This window comes from Rhinatrema bivittatum, chromosome 8 (assembly GCF_901001135.1).
Source record: "Rhinatrema bivittatum chromosome 8, aRhiBiv1.1, whole genome shotgun sequence".
Lineage (NCBI taxonomy): Eukaryota > Metazoa > Chordata > Amphibia > Gymnophiona > Rhinatrematidae > Rhinatrema > Rhinatrema bivittatum.
The window spans coordinates 166,745,158-166,765,144 of record NC_042622.1 but is presented as its reverse complement, the minus strand read 5'-3'; the positions used below and the strand labels follow the sequence as shown (position 1 = coordinate 166,765,144).

The window sequence follows — 19,987 nt, the reverse complement described above, 5'->3', positions numbered from 1 at the left end:
TCTGAGAAGGCTCAGGGTCAGGCACTGGGGTCCTTAAGGGCTTTGGTCTCTGGTCGGTCGAGGCCCCTGCATTAGGAGGGCCCCGAGGCCACTTTGGAGGAAGGGGCTGGGATTCCAGGGGAGGGGGTCTTCTCTTATGCGCCCTCTGGGCCTTAAAGGCCTTATGCATAAGCAGGACGAAATCTAATGAAAAGGAAGGCTCGGAAGAGGTATCATCCGTGTCCTTAGCAGCCGGATCATCAATATTCACTCTGCCACTAGGCACAGGTCTGCCCCCCTTGGGGACTCTGCGCTGAGGAAACAAACTCGGGGGAAGGTCCTCCTCCCCCAAAACTACCTGCGCTACCGCGTCCCCTACCCCCGAAGGAAACAAAATGGCGGCCGTTACCGGGACCGCTGACTCCAAGGGACCCAAAATAACGCCCGTTCCCGCACTTCCCGGGAACGGGCCAGGGATCGCGGCAGGCAGCTCCCCGTACGCTCCCATCAGCGTCTGTACCTGCAGGACCACTCGTTTCGGCAGCGCGGAGGCACCTTCACCCCTGGAGATGCAGGATGTACAGAGACTGTTGTGCGATAGGCGCGCTCGCGCCGCAGGCCCGACATGCGGCCAGACACGGCATGGTCGGGCAGGCAGGCAAATTTAATACCTACCCCTCGAGAACGCGGCGAAACGGCGCCTAATTCCCCCCCCCCCCCCCCCCATGAACAGAAGGGCAACGGGAGATGATGAGAAGAAAATAAAAAATAACTCTTAAAAAACAAAAAAGTGCCTGTCCAGCCGCCTCGGGTCCTGAATCCACTGGGGGGAGTGAGCCAGGCTCCCCGATAACACCCCCAGTGGTAGGGTGGGTTGGAAAAACGGGTCCTCAACCCCAACACCCAGCGCCTCTGTAACCAGGGAGGATGATCCCCTCAGGACCTCGCAACCCCCCAGGAGACAAGAGACCTTGACCTGCAAGAACACACTGCGGTCGGTCTCCAATTAATTTGTGTCAAACTTTATTTATTTATTTTTGTGAATTTTGTTTAAACTTTGCTTAAATTTTGCCTAACCCTATCTAAAACCCTAGGCTAGGCCCCACCAGAGTGTAGGTTTGGCACATCCTCCACCTGCTGGAGACAGAAGAATACTGCCAGACTGTAGGTGGCACCAGCCTATATGAGGTGGAGTTTGTTTGGTAAACTTGTCTCCATCTGCTGGGGGGGGGGGGGGGGGGGGGGCAAACTCAGGAGTCTGGACTGATCCGGGTACGTACAGGGAACATTCTGTTTGCTTTTTGACCACCATAGCACACTAACTCAAAGATTTCAATGTATCAGCTATGACGCCCAGATCTTTTTCCTGGGTGGTTACACCTAATATGGAACCTAACATCGTGTAACTACAGCATGGGTTATTTTTCCTTATATGTATCACCTTGCACTTGTCCACATTATATCTCATCTGCCATATGGACGCCCAATCTTCCAATTTCGCAAGGTCCTTCTATAATTTATCACAATCTGCTTGTTATTTAATAATTTTTTGTCATCTGTAAATTTGATCACCTCACTCTTCATATCGCTTTCCAGATCATTTATAAATATATTAAAAAGCACCGGTCCAAGTACAGATCCTTGAGGCAACTCCACTGTTTACAGAGACTATTTAATCCCCTTTACATGCAAACCGAATATAAAGACTTGTGAATGCTTTTACTGCAATCTGTATTCAGCGAAGCATCTCTCATTCTACATTTTTGTTAATAATCCTTAGTGATTAGAATCCAAAGCTATTCATTTCTTAAAAACAAAATAAATAAAAAGTACTGTATTTTTCGCTCCATAAGACACACTTTTCCCCCCCAAAAGTGGGGGGAAAATGTCTGTGCTTCTTATGGAGCGAATATTAAAAAAAAAAAAAGAAGAACTACAACCCCCCCACCCTCCCCCCCTCAAGATCTGCCAAAAGTCCCTGGTGGTCCAGCGGGGGTCCAGGAGCGGTCCGGGAGCGATCTCCTGCACTTGGGCCGTCGGCTGCCAGTAATCAAAATGGCGCAGAGAGCCCTTTGCCCTTACTATGTCACAGGTGCGTCTTATGGAGAGAAAAATACAGTACTTTCAACTTCTGTCTTCTAATATCATGGATTCTCACTAATCACTATATTAAATCAGGCAATAAAAAATTTTAGGCCAGATAAGGGAAATCAACTTTTCTTATTTTACTACACAACAGTTAAAATGCTTCTATAAATCTGACATTTATTGGTGTTTCAGCAGATTTTTCTGTTTATATAGGGCATACGGTATTCCATCCAGAATGGAAATAAAGGGTAACAAAAACATCAAAAATAAATAAGGCTATACCTTTATATTAGACTAACTTAATATTTTTCTCGACTAGCTTTTGAGAGCTAATACTCCCTTTTCTCAGGTCAAAACAGAATGAACAAAAGATGAAAACAGAAGTGAATCATAAAAGACCTTCCAATGATAGTGAGAAGGGGAAGGGGAGCTGTAGCAGAGGTGGTAAACAGGGTTGATGGGTGATCAAGTGGTGACAAGTAGTATCATTTTATGGCTCATAATAGGTCTATGTTAAATCCTTTTTTCTCAATTCCAGAATCAACTCACAGACAAAAAAATCAAACACTATAGAGATGACATGACACCGCTAAGAAGGAGCACTTTCGAAATCAGACCACTGTATCAATGACCTTATGATCAGGATAATTAAAGGAAACAACACAATGCAGGAGCATAACATTTTTGAAGTTAAAATAATCAGGCACTTTGGAATGGACAAGAAAGGACTTAAAGACTGAAGTTTCTTATCTCACTCAGAGCAACAAAAGTATACAGTCTGTCACCTGCTGATCATCTAAATCCACCTCACTCCCTCCCATCCCTTTAACCCCATCATCGGCAGGCCTTTAGAAACTCAAACACATGACAGCAGAAAAATACCATATGGACCATCTGTTCAATTTATATAACAACTCCCATCACTCCCTCAGAAATCTCCTGTATTAAGCCCATATTTTCTTGAATTCAGATACCATTTTCATCTCTGCCACCTCCACTGGGAGGCCATTCTATGCATCCACTACTCTGTCTAAAGAAATATTTCCTGAGTCTATCCCCTTTCACCCTGGTTCTAGAGAGCAGAGTTGCTTACCTGTAACAGATGTTCTCACAGGACAGCAGGATGTTAGTCCTCACATATGGGTGACATCATCAGGATGGAGCCCAATCATGGAACACTTTTGTCATAGTTTCTAGAACTTTGACTGGCACCTACTGGGCATGCCCAGCACGGCACCAACCCTGCATCCAGCAGGGGTCCCCCTTCAGTCTCGTGTATAGCAAAAGTACGTGCGAAAAATAAAATAATAAATCGCAAGCGAACCCAACTCCATGGGGTGGTGGGTGGGTTTCATGAGGACTAACATCCTTCTGTCCTGTGAGAACACCTGTTACAGGTAAGCAACTCTGCTTTCTCACAGTATAAGCAGAATGGTAGTCTTCACACATGGGTGAATAGCGAGCTGAGGATGCCCGAGCAATGCACCAAATGCACCCAAAGACATGCAACAGGCACAAGAACAGGGGTGAATTTGGGTAGGAGGGCATCCTGAAAACCCTGAACGGGTCCGCTGGTAGGATGTTGGGTATTTAAGCTGAGAATAAGCTGCATAGAACAGACTGGACAAAACCAGAATCTTGCTGGCCAGTCTTATCTAAGCAATAATGGGCTGCGAAGGTATGGAGAGAGCTCCAGGTCGCAGCCTTACAAATATCAACAAGTGGCACCGACCGAAGGTGAGCCACTGAGGTTGCCACGGCCCTAACAGTGTGCTTTCACACGGTCTTGTAGCGGAATGCCTGCTTGCTGGTAGCAAAAAGAGATACAGTCCACCAACCAGGAGGAAAGGGTCTGTTTCCCCACTGGATTTCCCAGTTTGATGTTATCGAAAGAAACAAATAATTGAGTGGACTTTCTGTGGGCTGACGTGCGCTCTAGATAAAAGGCTAGGGCATGTTTGCAGTCCAGGGAAGGTACAGCCTTTTCTCCTGGGTTTGAATAGGGCCTTGGGAAGAAAGTAGGTAAGATGATGGATTCATTAAGATGAAATTCTGACACTACCTTTGGTAAAAACTTAGGGTGTGTAGGAGGTCCACTCTGTCATGTAGAATTTTAGTGTAAGGCGGGTAAGGTGACTAATGCCTGTAACTCACTAACTCTATGAGCAGAAGTTATAGCGAGAAGAAAAATTACTTTCCAGGTGAGATAGCGGAGCTCACAGGATTGGAGAAGCTCAAACGGAGGTTTCATGAGCCGCCCTAAGACCATGTTAAGGTCCCAAGCAGGAGCTGGAAGGCGCAATGGAGGTTTCAGGTGGAGCAAACCTCTCATCAAGCGTGTGACTAAGGGCTGTGTTGAAATAGAGACATCTCCTATTCCGTTGTGGAAGGTGGCTACCACACTGACATGCACTCTTATAGAGGAAGTTTTCAGACCTGATTCTGACAGATGACAGAGATAGTCCAGAAACTTCGCAGTGGAACAAATGAAGGGGTCCATGGACAAACATGCACCAGATCGTAGACCTTTTCCACTTGGAAAGATAAGAGCGTCCCGTGGAAGGCTTTCATGAAGCTACCAGGACTCAGGATACTGACTCCGAAAGGTTAAAGGGTTGAAGTATAAACCTTTTAACATCCAGGCCGTCAACGACAAGGCCTGGAGATTGGGGTGGCGCAGACACCCATTGCTCTGAGTTATCAGAAGCGGATCTTTCCCTAGAGGGATGCGCTGGCGAACTGATAGATCCTCGAGAACTGGGAACCAGACTTGGCATGGCCAGTGAGGGGCTATCAGAATCATTAAGCCCTTGTCCCTTCGTAACTTCACGAGAGTCTTTGATATGAGTGGAAGTGGGGGGTATGCATAGAGGAAACCGCTGGACCACGAGAGGGCGAAAGCGTCCCTCGGCTGTGAGTTGCGGCTGCGAGTGAGGGAGCAAAAGTTCTCTACTTTGTGGTTGTGGATGGAAGCAAAGAGGTCTACGTGTGGATACCCCCAAAGCTGGAATATTGTGTCCGCTACTGTGGGGTTGAGAGACCATTTGTGCGGATGGAAGATCCGACTCAACCTGTCTGCCAGAACATTGTCCATGCCCGCCAAGTAGGTCGCTCTGAGGTACATTGAGTGGGAAAGAGCCCACGCCCATATCTGTGCAGCTTCCTGACACAGAAGGTAGGAGCCCATTCCCCCTTGCTTGTTGATGTACCACATCGCTATCTGGGTGTCGGTGTGAATCAGGATGGTCTTGTTTGAGAGGCAATCCTGAAAGACTCTGAGGGCATATCTGATCGCTCGAAGTTCCAAGAAATTTATCTGTTTGGCTTCCTCTGGAGACCAGGGACCCTGAGTCTATAGGTCGCTGACATGAGCACCCCAACCTAGATTGGAGGAGTCTGTCGTTAGGACAATTTGAGGCTCTGGAACCTGAAAGGGAAAGCCTTGAAGGAGGTTGGAGAACTGCATCCACCAGGCCAGCAACAGGCGGAGCTGCTTGGTAACGTGGACAATGCTGGACATTGGCTGGTAAGCCTGAGAACACTGGGACTTTAGAGTCCACTGCATGACTCATGGCGAGGCGTGTCATTGGAGTGACATGTACAGCAGATGCCATGTGACCCAGCAAAATGAGAAAATGACAAGCTGTCGAATAATGCCGATTCTGTAGGCATTGTGCAAGGGATATGAGAGTACGAGTTCGGTCCTGAGGGAGGAATGCTCTTGCCTGCATGGTGTCCAGGTCGGCTCCTATGTAGGATAGGGTTCGAGATGGAACTAGGCTGGACTTGGGATAGTTGATCAGGAACCCGAGAGACAGCAACGTATGGATAGTGAGACGTAAGGAGGCTAATGCACCCGTCTGAGTCGAAGTTCTTATCAACCAATCGTCGCGATAAGGGTAGACATGTATGCCCTGACATCTCAGGTAGGCCACTACGACTACGAGGCACTTAGTGAAGACTTGAGGAGCGGATGATAGGCCCAACGGCAGTACTCTGTACTGAAAATGCCGGGGGCCGACCAGGAAACTAAGGAATTTGCGGTGGGACGGAGTGATCGGGATGTGTGTATACGGGTCCTGAAGGTCTAGAGAGCAAAGCTAATCTCCTCTTTGTAGAAGAGGCAGTAGAGAACCCAAGGTCACCATCCTGAACTTCTCCCTCTGTAGATATTTGTTTAAAGCAGGCAGGTCCAGTATTGGACAAATGCCGCCCGACTTTTTTGGGATGGGGAAATACCTGGAATAGAACCCCTGCCCTTGCTGCAAGAGGGGCACTGGTTCTATTGCCCGGGATTTCAGGAGGGTTGATACCTCCTCTTCCAGAAGAGGAGTGGTCGGATGAACCCCACATCGGCCAAGGTGGGGAGTCTGCTGGTACCGATAGAAAGTTGAGGTGGTAGCCTTGGGTCAGTACAGCAAGTACCCACTGGTCTGAAGTGATCGTATGCCATATGTTGGTGAAATGGCACAGTCAACCGCCGACTGGTATGGACGGTAGAGGAGGTTGGCTTGTGCTCTCCAGCGAGGAGTCAAAATCCAGCAGCTGGGCCCAGTTGAGGGGCTAGCTGGGCCCGGTTGAGGGGCTGGCTGGGTCTTCTGAGGTTCGGCTTGCCTGGGCTGACCCTTCTGGTAAGGCCTGGAAAGACGACCTCGAGCGGCAGGAGGATAATATCTCCGTGGCTTGAAAGACGGTCGCTTAGAGTCCCTTCAGAAAGTCTTCTTAGAAGTGGACGGGAAATCAGAGGGTACTGAGGAAAGCTGGCGCAGCGTTTCATGGTGGTCCTTTAGCTGTGCCACTGTTTCCTGGATTTTGTCCCCGAAGAGATTATCTCCAGCACAGAGTAGATCTGCTAACCGGTCCTGCACTTCTGGTCGTAGGTCTGAGGGCTTCAGCCAGGCCCACCTTCTTGCACTAATCCCCGCTGCAGACACTCTGGAGGCAGTGTCAAAAATATCAGAGGCAGCGCAGACCTCATGCTTGCCAGCATCTAGGCCTTTTTGAGCCAGAGCAGAGTGGATCCTGGAATTGTTCTGGTAAGAGAAATCTTGGATCTTCTTGAACAGGTCCCTGTTATACTGGGTCATGTATAACTGGTAGGAAGCAATGTGAGAAATGAGCTTTGAGCCATGGAAGACCCGCCTACCAAAAGCATCCAGGGACCTCTATCTTTCCCTGGAGGTATGGAGGAATGAGGTTTAGAACATCGTGCCTTCTTCTGGGTTGACTCCACAACCACAGAATGGTGATCCAGCTGTGTTCTTTGAAAGCCAGGGGCTGTCTGGACAAGGTAGGTGGCATTTGTCTCTCGGTTGACAGGTGGTACCGAGCCTGGGTGCTCCCAATTCCTTTTCAGCAGGTCAATTAGGATTTCATGAATAGGAACAGACATGATTTCCTTTGGGGCATCATGAAACTGGAGTACTTCCAGCATCTTGTGCCTCAAGTTCTCTTCTGTCTGAAGCTGAAATGGAATCATTTCAGACATTTCCTTTATGAAATTAATAAAGGAGAGATCCTCTGGAGGAGAGCGTCATCTTTCCTCAGGGGGAGAGGGCTCTGAAGGCAAATCATTAGAATCCTGGGAAGAGTCATCGGTCCAAGGATCGTAAGGTTGATCCCCAGATCCCATAGGATCACCAGAGGGAAGAAATGGTGTTAATCCAGAAGGATGAGGCCTAGGCATCGATGGTGGCACAGACAGCATCAATGAAGGCCGATGCGGTACCGATGGCAGTAAAGGCACCGATGGAACCGGCGACATCAACGGGTGAGTCTGTGGCAAGATTCCAGACAGCGGTATGGGTATCTGTGTTTCCTCATCTTCTGATGACAAAGGTATCGGTATAGAAGGCGGTGGACATACCGGTACTCTCGGTTCCACCGGTGGAAGAGCACCAATCAGCACATCCAGTCTGCCTAGCAGCGGTGCAAGCACCGTGGGAATCGGATCGATGACTGGGGCTGGCATCGGTGTCTGTGCCAATGGAAGTTGGAAGCCCTGAAGTGCCTTACCGATGGCCTCTTGGATCATCAGATCCAATTCCTCACGGAAGCCTGGGGCATGTAACCCCAGCTCCGGAATAGGAGGCAATAGAGGCGTAGCCGGAGGGTCCACCGGTAAAAGTGGAGTGACGGCTCCCTGCACCGATGAAGGTGGGGAACGCCTCGGTGACCTGGTCACAGAGGAGGATGGAGCCTTCTCTGGATGGGATTTCTTTGTCGGTGGCTCTGTCGAATCCGATGCCAAGGGCTTGCCTGGATCAGCGGACTGAGCCTTCCGCTGTCGGTGTCGACGCTTTTCATGATGTTCTCCTCGGCCCTTCTCCTGAGGCGATGAGGAAGAAGTAGACACCTTTGAGGTAGTCAATGCCGGTTGGGCAGTACCGGTGTCCCGCTGCTGGCGAGAGGTCGATGGCACCGGCTCGGACAAAGTCGAAGCGGTCAATGGAGTCAGGGGTTTTGAATGAAAAAGAAACTCCATAAGAACATGCCATACTGGGTCAGACTAAGGGTCCATCAAGCCCAGCATCCTGTTTCCAACAGTGGCCAATCCAGACCATAAGAACCTGGCAAGTACCCAAAAACTAAGCCTATTTCATGTTACCGTTGCTAGTAATAGCAGTGGCTATTTTCTAAGTCAACCTAATTAATAGCAGGTAATGGACTTCTCCTCCAAGAACTTATCCAATCCATTTTTAAACACAGCTATACTAACTGCACTAACCAAATCCTCTGGCAACAAATTCCAGAGTTTAATTGTGCGATGAGAGAAGAAGAACTTTCTCCTATTAGTTTTACATGTGCCACATGCTAACTTCATGGAGTGCCCCCTAGTCTTTCCATTATCTGAAAGACTAAATAACCAATTCACATCTACCCATTCTAGAACTCTTATGATTTTAAACACCTCTATCATATCCCCCCTCAGCTGTCTCCTCTCCAAGCTGAATGTCCTAACCTCTTTAGTCTTTCTTCATAGGGGAGCTGTTCCATTCCCCTTATCGTTTTGGTCACCCTTCTCTATCGCAATTATATCTTTTTTGAGATGCAGCGATCAGAACTGTACACAGTATTCAAGGTGGGGTCTCAACATGGAGCAATACAGAGGCATTATGACATTTTCCGTTTTATTCACCATTCCCTTCCTAATAATTCCCAATATTCTCTTTGCTTTTTTGACTGCCGCAGCACACTGAACTGACGATTTCAATGTTTTATCCACTATGACGCCTAGATCTCTTTCTTGGGTGGTAGCACCTAATATGGAACCTAACATTGTGTAACTACAGCATGGGTTATTTTTCCCTATATGCATCACCTTGCACTTATCCACATTAAATTTCATCTGCCATTTGGATGCCCAATTTTCCAGTCTCACAAGGTCTTCCTGCAATTTATCACAATCTGCTTGTGATTTAACTACTCTGAACAATTTTGTATCATCTGCAAATTTGATTACCTCACTCGTCGTATTTCTTTCCAGATCATTTATAAATTTATTGAAAATTAAGGGTCCCAATACAGATCCTGAGGCACTCCACTGCCCACTCCCTTCCACTGAGAAAATTGTCCATTTAATCCTACTCTCTGTTTCCTGTCTTTTAGCCAGTTTGTAATCCACGAAAGGACATCGCCACCTATACCGTGACTTTTTACTTTTCGTAGAAGCCTCTCATGAGGAATTTTATTAAACGCCTTCTGAAAATCCAAGTACACTACATCTATGGTTCACCTTTATCCACATGTTTATTAATTCCTTCAAAAAAGTGAAGCAGATTTGTGAGGAAAGACTTGCCTTGGGTAAAGCCATGCTGACTTTGTTCCATTAAACCATGTCTTTCCATATGTTCTGTGATTTTGATGCTTAGAACACTTTTCACTATTTTTCCTGGCACTGAAGTCAGGCTAACCGGTCTGTAGTTTCCCGGATCTCCCCTGGAGCCCTTTTTAAATATTGGGATTACATTAGCTATCCTCCGGTCTTCAGGTACAATGGATGATTTTAATGATAGGTTACAAATTTTTACTAATAGGTCTGAAATTTCATTTTTGAGTTCCTTCAGAACCCTGGGGTGTAATACCATCCGGTCCAGGTGATTTACTACTCTTCAGTTTATCAATCGGGCCTACCACATCTTCTAGGTTCATCTTTTCTAAGTGGGCCTTACGGCCCTTCGGCGTCATTTGGACACATTTGGTGCACGTTAGGGTATCATGGTCGGACCCCAAGCACAATACACAAACTCTATGCAGGTCTGTGATGGACATTGTCAGAGGACAATCGGGGCACCGACGAAAACCCGACGCCATGGCCTCAACAAAAATGTAGCCGCGGTGCGGTCGATGGCCAGTAGGCCCCAAAGGGAAAACACGACAGGAATCGACCGCAAACGAAGGTAAAACCTTACCTTTCGACCGCAGAGTATGGATATCGATAGGGGGACCCCTATGGGGTAGAATTTTTTGAAAATTATTTAAGAAGTTCTGTTAGGAAAATTCTTGTCAGGAATCTCTAGAGAGCTCCTTAATCTGCGTGGCTACTGCAGCACGGAAAAAAAGAGACTGAAGGGGGACCCCTGCTGCATGCAGGGTTGGTGCCGTGCTAGGCATGCCCAGTAGGTGCCAAAGTTCTAGAAACTTTGACAAAAATGTTCCATGATTGGGCTCCATCCTGATGATGTCACCCATATGTGAGGACTACCATCCTGCTTGTCCTGTGAGAACCTCTTTTCCTTTGAAAGAGGTTCACCTCCTGTGCATGTCTCTATCAAATCTCTGTTATCTCGCCTTTCCTCTAGGGTACATATATATGTTTTCTTTAATACTATCCCAATATACTTCAGAACGAAGACCACTGACCATTTTAGTAGCCATCCTCTGGACCAATTCCAACCGATTTATATCTTTTTGAAGGTGCGGTCTCCAATTGAGATCTCAACAGGGAACTAATACAGAGGGGCAATATCACCTCCCTTTTTCTGCTGACTATTCCTCTCCCTATGCAGCCAAGCATTTTTCTGGCTTTTGCCATCACTTTACCTACCTGTTTTGCCACCTTAAGATCAACAGATAAATCATCCCCAGATCCTGCTCTTCTTTTGTGCTTGGAAGAATTTCACCTCCAATACTGTACCTCTCCCTTGGGTTTTTGCAGTTTAAATCATTACTCTGTATTTTTAGCATTAAATCTTAGCTGCCAGTCTCTAGGCCATTCCTTGAAATTGTCTACCCTATTTGCAGATTTTGGTATCAGCAAAAACAACTTTTCCTGACAATCCTTCTGCTATGTTGCTCATAAAAATGTTGAAAAGAACCGTTCTCAGGACTGATCCATGAGGTACACCACTAGTAATGTCGCCCTCCTCCAAGAATTCTCCATTTACCACTATCTGTTGTCACCTCCCACTCAGCCAATTTCTAACCCAGTCAGTTACTCTAGGTTCCATACCAAAGGTGCTCAATTTATTTATGTCTCCTATGCAGAACCGTGTCAAAGGCCTTACTGAAATACAAGTACACTTCACCCAATTAAAGAAATTGATCAAATTCATCTCACAAGATTTACCTTGCTGCCTCAGATAATGCAATCCATTGGATTCCAGATACTGCACTATTCTCTGTTTTAGTAGCGATTTCATTAATTTGCTCACCACAGAGGTCAGACTTTATTTTCTGGTAATTTCATCCTTTTGCTCATCCTATTAGCTCTCAAAAGCTAGACAAGATATGTATTAAGTTAATCTAATATAAAGGTATCATCTTATTTTTTGTTCACCTTTATTTCTCATGCAAAGCAATCATACTAATTTATATGAGACTACTATACACAAATAAGGAAAATTCAGAACATTGATAATAGTGTCAATGCAGAATGTATCAATATGTATCAATATTCTACAGAACAGACATTAAAGGTACTGTACTTACAAAATAAACTGCCCCGAAACTCCCATGACCAATCTCTCGGAGATCTGTAAAAAGCTTCTCGGGATCTTCTCTGAAGAAGAGTTCTGCTATTTCTGGATCCTTCAGACTTCCCGCTCGGCTGGTTGACGGCATCCTGCTAGGCAGTTAGCCGCCTATCTGGGTCTCCAATGCTGTCTCAATCCTTGGTTCATCTGTATAAATGGGACTTCTCCAGCATGTACTATTGGAAGGGAAAAGATGAACACAGTCAATGATGCTACAAAGAAAGCACAGTACAAGGTGGCTCCTGCTATTACATGCTCATACTGGAAATGAACTAGACCAGTTTTACTTAATTCTCTTCAGTGTTCTTGTACTATTTATGTCAAATGAAAAGAGAAATGTATCAAATCAGTCATATTTTATCAACATTTTGAGGGAAAACAAGTGCACAATGTTCAACAAACCTACATTTCAGAATTACCAAAATGGTAATGAGGGAAAAAAAAAAGCCTCCTTTCCAACATTGTTGCATCATAAGGTAACAATATTTCACTGTTCATATAAAATACTTTATAACTGGAAGCAGTAAGTGTGCACAGAGTTCTTGACTATATATATACCCATAATAAAATGTTTCTTTTTAACATTCTAATGTTAAAGGCATAGGCTGCTGTATGGATTTCTATTGCTGAAGTATTGCAGATCCCCCCTCCCTCCCACCTCCTGTACTATGCACCCTTCGGTATATGGCAAACAGGTTTTACAGTTTTCTGAAAATGAGCTTACATTCTGTTGAATACAATGGAACAATTATTCAAATCCCAAAGACAATATGCAAAATTATCTGGTCTGACAAGGCCTCAAAAATCTACTGGAGCTGTCATCAGATAGGGTCATGTCACTGAAACTGCTACACCATAACCTATTTAACCAAAGCAATGCATTTCAAAGATAAACACAATGAGCATATCAGCTCTCAAGTGCTAACTCTGATACATTTTGATACGTCACAATGTAACAAAAATTTTCAGATTATTTTTATACTTGAAGACGGCCTTTAACTGAATTCCACCGTAAAACTCTTAATCTTAAGGTTTGGATCTTGCACAAAAGGAAGGAAAAGGCCTGTAATATTTGTTTCTAATCATAGTCCCGAACAGGAATGCCCATTCAGAGATAACTTTCACATTTCTAGCAACAGCAAAGAACAATAGACAATACATCAGTCAGAAAAGCACAAAAAAAAAAAAAAAAGGGGGATGGGGGGTGGGGAGGGGAAGCTGATAATGGCAGCACACAGTGCTGCTGAAGGAATGTTCCCTGCATCAACAGTACTGATGTCATGTTCAATCTTTTAAGTAGCATCAACATTCTTACAAACAGGACATTGTTGTTCAGAGGCAACTGCTCCAATCCCACAATACAGATTCTCACATTTGCTAATCAGAGGGTTTGGGCTTGGAGCCTGCCCACGCAGAAGAAAATTGCACAGGCCCCCTTCTAAAAGGGACCCAAATAAAATGACTTAACCATACCTACATCCTCTTCTTCTCTTTTCAACTAAAACAAATTACACATATGTAGTTAAACTAGTCATATATTGTATTTTGGGGGACCTATGTTTGTAAGTAATATCATGAGTGTGGAGGAATGGATAAAAAGGAAATGGTTATTTTCCCTTTCAAACAACAATAGGACAAGGGGACACTCCATGAAATTTGCACTGGCAGATTTATAACAAAGTGTAGGAAGTATTTTTTAACTCAGTGCACAATCAAGCTATGGAATCTGTTGCCAGAGGATGAGGTCAAGGTAATTAATAAAATGGGGTTCAAAAAAGGACTAGACAAGTTCCTGAAGAAAAAGTCCATAACCAGTTATTAGCCAGGCAGACTTGGGAAAGCCACAGCTTAACCCTGGGAGTGAGATAAAAAGAATAAATCAACTATTGGGAATCTACTGGGTACTTGTGACCCAGACTGGCCACTGTCAGAGATAGAATGCTGGGCTCGATGGACCTTGGTCTGAACCCAGCATGGCACTTATGTTCATTAATTAGCCTTTTACTCGTAATGTTAAACCAACCAGCCAGCAGTAGAGTTTCACAATTGTGCACCAATTTCTTTCATATGGCAGAGTATAAGAAGTCAAGGCTATCTCATTCTATTACTATCTGGCATGAAAGGAGCGTTAGCTCCTTATGTTCAAGTGGACTAACAAAGCAACCTCACTACTTTATCTGTGGTGTGTATTCAATGTAAGTGTTTTGAAATGTTGTAAGCTGCCTTGGATCTTTTGTTGGAGTAAAGCGACATATAAATTCAAAGTGTAATCTGGCACTAGAAATTCTATATGAAAACCATCTCTAATATTTACATCATAAATGCAAGAAGCAAACTATCATCAAGATCACACTCCAATCTACAACACTATATACAAGCTCCACCTCCTATTACTGTCTTGATAACATTTCAAAGACTGACAGTAGATTTGGACATGCAGTTTTGCAAAATCTGTTCTCTCTGTAGTCCATTCTCCACGGTGGAGTCTGGATTGCTTTCTAAATAATCATTCCACCGCAACCTTCAGCTTGGGACTCCCCTCATGTAATGACTAATTCAGCCTGCTTATCGAAGGAAAAGACGTTTGATACCGTAAGGGGTGTTTTCTGTAGCTAGCAGGATGAATTAGCCATGGAATACCCACCCCCCTCTCTGGATAGTTGACTACAGAGCTAGACACAGCTCTGTCACTGACTGGGGAGGTTCATGAGGCAGTTCCTGCACATGCTCAGTGGAGTTTAGGGCTCTGCAACTTGGAGAGACAATAAATAAATCAATGGCTCAAGTACTAAACTTTCAAAAGGGAAACTTTGATAAAATGTGAAAAAAATAGAGGTCACGTGATGTGGTGAGCCGGGGAGGACGGAAACCCTTGAGCTCCAAGTGCCTAGCTCCCTCAGCGCGATTTTAACCTGCAAATAAGGCTCCAAAACCTCGTTCAAACGGAGAAACTGTGAGTTCTTATGTCAATCGCTAAATATATGAACAAATCGCCACCCCCAATGGCTTCAAGAACGGCCAAAAAAGATAAGGAAAAAACGCGGGGCTCTGAAGCTAAAATGGCCGCCGCAGGCGAAACCGCCAGGGATCCCATCTCAGCAGGGCTCACGCTCCCAGCTATTGAGCAAGTTATCAAAGCAGCTCTAGATGAAAAATTAGCGGGGCTGAAGGCGCAGCTAGGGGAGGTTCAAGTCGCAATTGCTGAACTCTCCCCCCGTCTTGATCATGCCGAAGGCAGAATCTCTGTATTGGAGGATGATGCCCTCAGAGCTGAGACTAAGGCTGAAACGCAGGGGAAATTGCTAACCCAGCTCCTCGACAAAGTAGATGATTTAGAAAATAGGGAAAGGAGAACTAACCTTCGTTTTTTGGGGTTTCCTGAGGAACTCGAGGACACAGCTATGGGAGATCTCCTAGAGCAATGGCTCCCTGAGGTTCTAGATTTACAACAGTTTAAGGGATCCCTTAAAGTTGAAAGGGCACACCGCTTGGGAGTGAAAAAGACAAACCTCACTAGGCCACGGCTAGTCATAGCAAAATTCTTAAGCTTCACCCATAAGAATGAAATATGGAAGGCTTATAGGCGCAAATCCACCATTTCTTATGAGAAGCATAATATCAGAATTTTCCAGGACTACTCTGCACGGGTGTCTGAACTGCGCAGAGGTTTTTCACCCATTTGCTCCCAGCTTTTCCAACAAAAAATTAAATTTGCCCTTCAATACCCAGCGAAACTCCGGATTTGGCACAAGGATCAACAACTCCTTTTCCAAACCCCTGATTCAGCAGCTGACTTTTTGAAAACGATCTCAACCACTTCAGCATCTGAGGGGCAGGGCTGAGCCAAAGGGGCTACTGCCATAACCATTCTCTATGTTTTTGAGACACTAATATTGGTGATTCCGTGAGAAGTCTCATCCCACTCAACCAGGTTTAGAAGGGACAGGACCACCCATCTACGTTCCTACCTTTCCGCTTTGACTAGTCCTCCAACCATCTAGCGGTCTCTAATCGACAGCCATAACAACCCTACTTACACGTCTCCCTGAACATTGGCTTTAATCTGCGTACACTCACTTGGGGACCTGCTGGCTATGATGTCGAGCTACAGCACTCGTACACTAATCAAATGACCTCTATGCCTCCAGGATTGAGGCTTTCTATTATTTGGACTCAATGGGGAGGGGAAATGTACGGGGGGGAGGGGAGGGATGTTTTAGATAGAGATAGTTCCATTTCTGTACTTAGTTACTCCAAAACTCAACACACTTTCCAACTACTGCAATCAGCTGCTATGCACCAAGACCACAGACAGCCGGTACGCGCCCGAAAGAGACTGCAGCCCTATCAGAATGGAGGGGGGGGCCAGGCTGGGGGCCCTCATCTCCGCCTCAATTCGGATATTCTCACAACTGTTTCAGCTCTTTTTTTTGCCTCTTACATGCCTAACCTGATCTCCTGGAACGTCAACGGGCTGGGCTCGCCCATCAAACGCCGAAAAGTCTTAGATCACCTCAAGCGCCTTCATACAGACATTGCCGGATTGCAAGAAACTCACCTTACGACAGCCGAAAGCCAAAAACTGCAAAGAGATTGGATTGGCTCCTGTGTCTTTTCAGCGGCAGTCAACAGGAAGGCGGGGGTTGCCATACTGATCAACAGAACGGCGAATTTCCAAACTGTTAAAAGCATTGCAGACCCGGAGGGCCGCTTCATCCTGCTGGTTGGCCACTGGAATAACCTCTTGGTCACGCTCTGTAATGTCTACGCTCCCAACGAGTATTCGCACTCCTTTTTCACAACTATTTGTAACCTACTGCAAGTTCATGCACAGGGGCAGGTGTTTCTTATGGGCGATTTCAATTGCGTGCACAATGCCTCTATTGACAAGAGCCCCCCACTTTTGAGACCCTCCACTACGGCTAAGAAAGGCATCGCATTCCTCTGTCACCAACTCAATCTTCTTGATGTATGGCGTGTTCTCCATCCTGGGGAATTAGATTATACCCATGTATCACGATCCCACCTGTCCCTATCCCGGATTGATTATATTCTTGTCTCACAGGCTCTCTTCTTCCGGATACAGAAGGCCTCCATTGAAACGCAGGTGATCTCGGATCATGCTCCAATATCTCTTTGCTTATCCCCTCTCCATGTTACACAAGGTGACCGCCTATGGAGATTCCCAAGTTATCTTTAAGATGATCACAAATTTAAGGACTACCTACAGCTTAAATGGACGGATTATATGGACAACAACCAACCACATACATCCGATCCCCAGCTTTTGTGGGAGGCAGGGAAGGCGGTTTTAAGGGGAGACATCATCGCCTACGTCCACCGGCGAAATAAGCAACTTAATAAGAACATTTTACATCACGAACAACAGCTCGCAAAAAGTAAACGGGACCTCAACCTGTCTCCTTCACATCAACGTAGAAAGGAATACTATAGTATCCTCGGAAGCCTGAAGGCACTCCTACATATGAGAGCTCAAACTTTTCTTCAGAAGGGAGAGCAGAATCTATTCCGATTCGGAAACAAATCAGGTAAATTACTGGCAAACCTGGTCCGAGCTGCCAGAAGGAAAACGTTCATCAATAGAATGCAATCTACTAATGGGACCACTACCACAGATCCACGGGAGATTTGCGAATCATTCCGTACATTTTATGAGCACTTATACACTCCAGACCATGGGAAGGGGGAAGCAGAGGAGGGTGATTTTTTCCACAATCTGACGCTGCCACATCTCAATGGCCCTCAAAAGGACTTTCTCAACAGACCGATCCAACCTTATGAGGTCTCCCAAGCTATATCTTCCACTCAAGCAGGGAAGTCTCCAGGACCAGACGGTATATCCTACGACTTCTATAAAATACTCCAGCACCAACTGGCTGTTCCTCTAACCCGTTTTTATACGGCGGGTCTTGCTGCGGGGCACTTTCCCCCCTCTTTTAACATGGCTCACATTACAGTATTACCGAAACCTGGCAAGGACCCCCTGCAACCCTCGTCTTACCACCCAATATCCTTACTAAATTGCGACTTAAAGCTCCTAGCGAAGGTCCTAACTGAACGCTTGAACGTACTACTGCCCTTCCTAATATCACACCACCAGGTAGGGTTTGTAAAAGGAAGATCCCCGCATGCTAACATCCTAAAGCTGGTGTCAGCCATGGAAATATGCCAATCTCAACAAATCCCTGCACTAGCCATCGGATTTGACTCTGAAAAAGCGTTTGATAGGGTAGCCTGGTCATATCTCTTTTCCACCCTTCAACGCTTTGGAATTTGCGGGGACTTTTTGCAATACCTCCAACTATTGTACCACCAACCCCTTTCCCGGATACTCGCCAATGGTTTCCTCTCCAATGATGTTCACCTAGGGCGAGGAGTACGACAAGGGTGCCCTTTGTCCCCACTACTTTATATCTTGGCCATCGATCCCTTGCTGCGCAAACTAGACCAAACTTCGACCATCCACGGTTTTGGTGGGCCGCGTCATGAATTCAAGATCGCGGCCTTCGCAGATGACATCTTGGTTTTTATTACCCAACCCACTCAATCACTGCCGGAAGTGCTGCGGCTACAGCTCCAGTATGGTCAATTCGCAGGGCTAAAACTCAACCTGGACAAATCCGAGGTCATCGACGTCACCGGTTCGGTACACAACAGTTGGTCTGGTGACTTTCCCCTGCGTTGGGTATCTAAGGAACTTAAGTACTTGGGAGTCCGCATACCTACCCGCATTAATCTTCTATATCAAGTAAACGTCCAGCCACTACTAGCCCAAACTGCCACGAAGCTACATCAATGGGCATCCCTGCCTCTTTCGCTCTCTGGTCGGATTCAACTGGTCAAAATGATATTGCTCCCAAAGTGGCTTTATATCCTGCAAATGGCCCCTCTGTGGCTCACCAAAAAGGATTACAAAACATTCTCGAAGGCTCTGCGAACCTTTCTTTGGAGGGGAAAGAAAGCGCGACTGCCCATGGCAATACTGACTGCTCCGGTGGATGCGGGAGGTATGGGGTGCCCAGACCTACTTACCTACAATTTAGCGTGTACTCTTCGCTACGTAAATGATTGGCTATTCTCCACATCACGGTTTGTCCCTTACGCCCACTTCTTGGAGTGGTATGGAGTTACGTCTTTGAACCCATTCTTGCATTTACCATCCACAATGCTCCCATCTCCTCAAAAAAACTACATAATCTTACGCACGTGCCGGAAAGCCTGGCTTATGCTTTGTACCAAACATCACCTGTCTACACGCATGACCCCCCTACTACAGATAGTGGGTAACCCGCTCTTCGAGCCTGGGTATCACAAAGGCCCGTTCCACAGGTGGCAGAGAGCGGGGCTCACTTACGTTTACCAACTTTTTGAAGCGTCTACAGGTCACGTAATACGGTTTCCAGAACTGCAAGCAACTTACAAGCTCCCAAACTCGGACTACTTTGCCTATCAACAAGTTTGGCATTTTATTCGCAGTTTAAAGTTCTCGCCGCAGGTTTTACAAGTTGCTCAGCGGATACAGGACCTAATTCAACCGGGCCTAGCCAAGAAACTATCTGTCTCCAAAATAACGAAGTCCTTACTAGTCACAACAACATTGCCATACCTAGATAACCTCTACCATAAATGGATGCAGTGGGCTAACTGTACAATTACGCTAGATGACTTCAAACGCAGTGTTGTAGCTACGCCTGAAATCTCGGATAATGTATTACTTCGAGAAACTCATTACAAATTTATGTGGCAAGTATATATCCCACCTACTCGAGCCTACCACATGCGGATTGTTCCCACCAAGTGCCCCAAGTGCCAGACAGAAGAGGGGGATTATTATCACTGTTTTTGGGACTGTCTGAAAATCCTATCCTTCTGGAAACAGATTACTAGTTTCTGCTCGCAACTGCTCCACAAAAATTTACCCCTTG

At 45.9% G+C, this 19,987-nt stretch overlaps 1 protein-coding gene across 1 annotated transcript in view; it reads right to left on the bottom strand.

The window, feature by feature from the left end:
* The window catches only part of TAOK1 (TAO kinase 1), a 422,716-nt gene that overhangs the window by 278,785 nt on the left and 123,944 nt on the right, over positions 1–19,987 (bottom strand). Inside the window, exon 2 of the mRNA XM_029611182.1 lies at positions 11,998–12,217. Within this exon, the coding sequence (XP_029467042.1) occupies positions 11,998–12,129 (132 nt within the window). The 5' untranslated portion in view covers positions 12,130–12,217. The remainder of the gene's footprint in view (positions 1–11,997; positions 12,218–19,987) is intronic.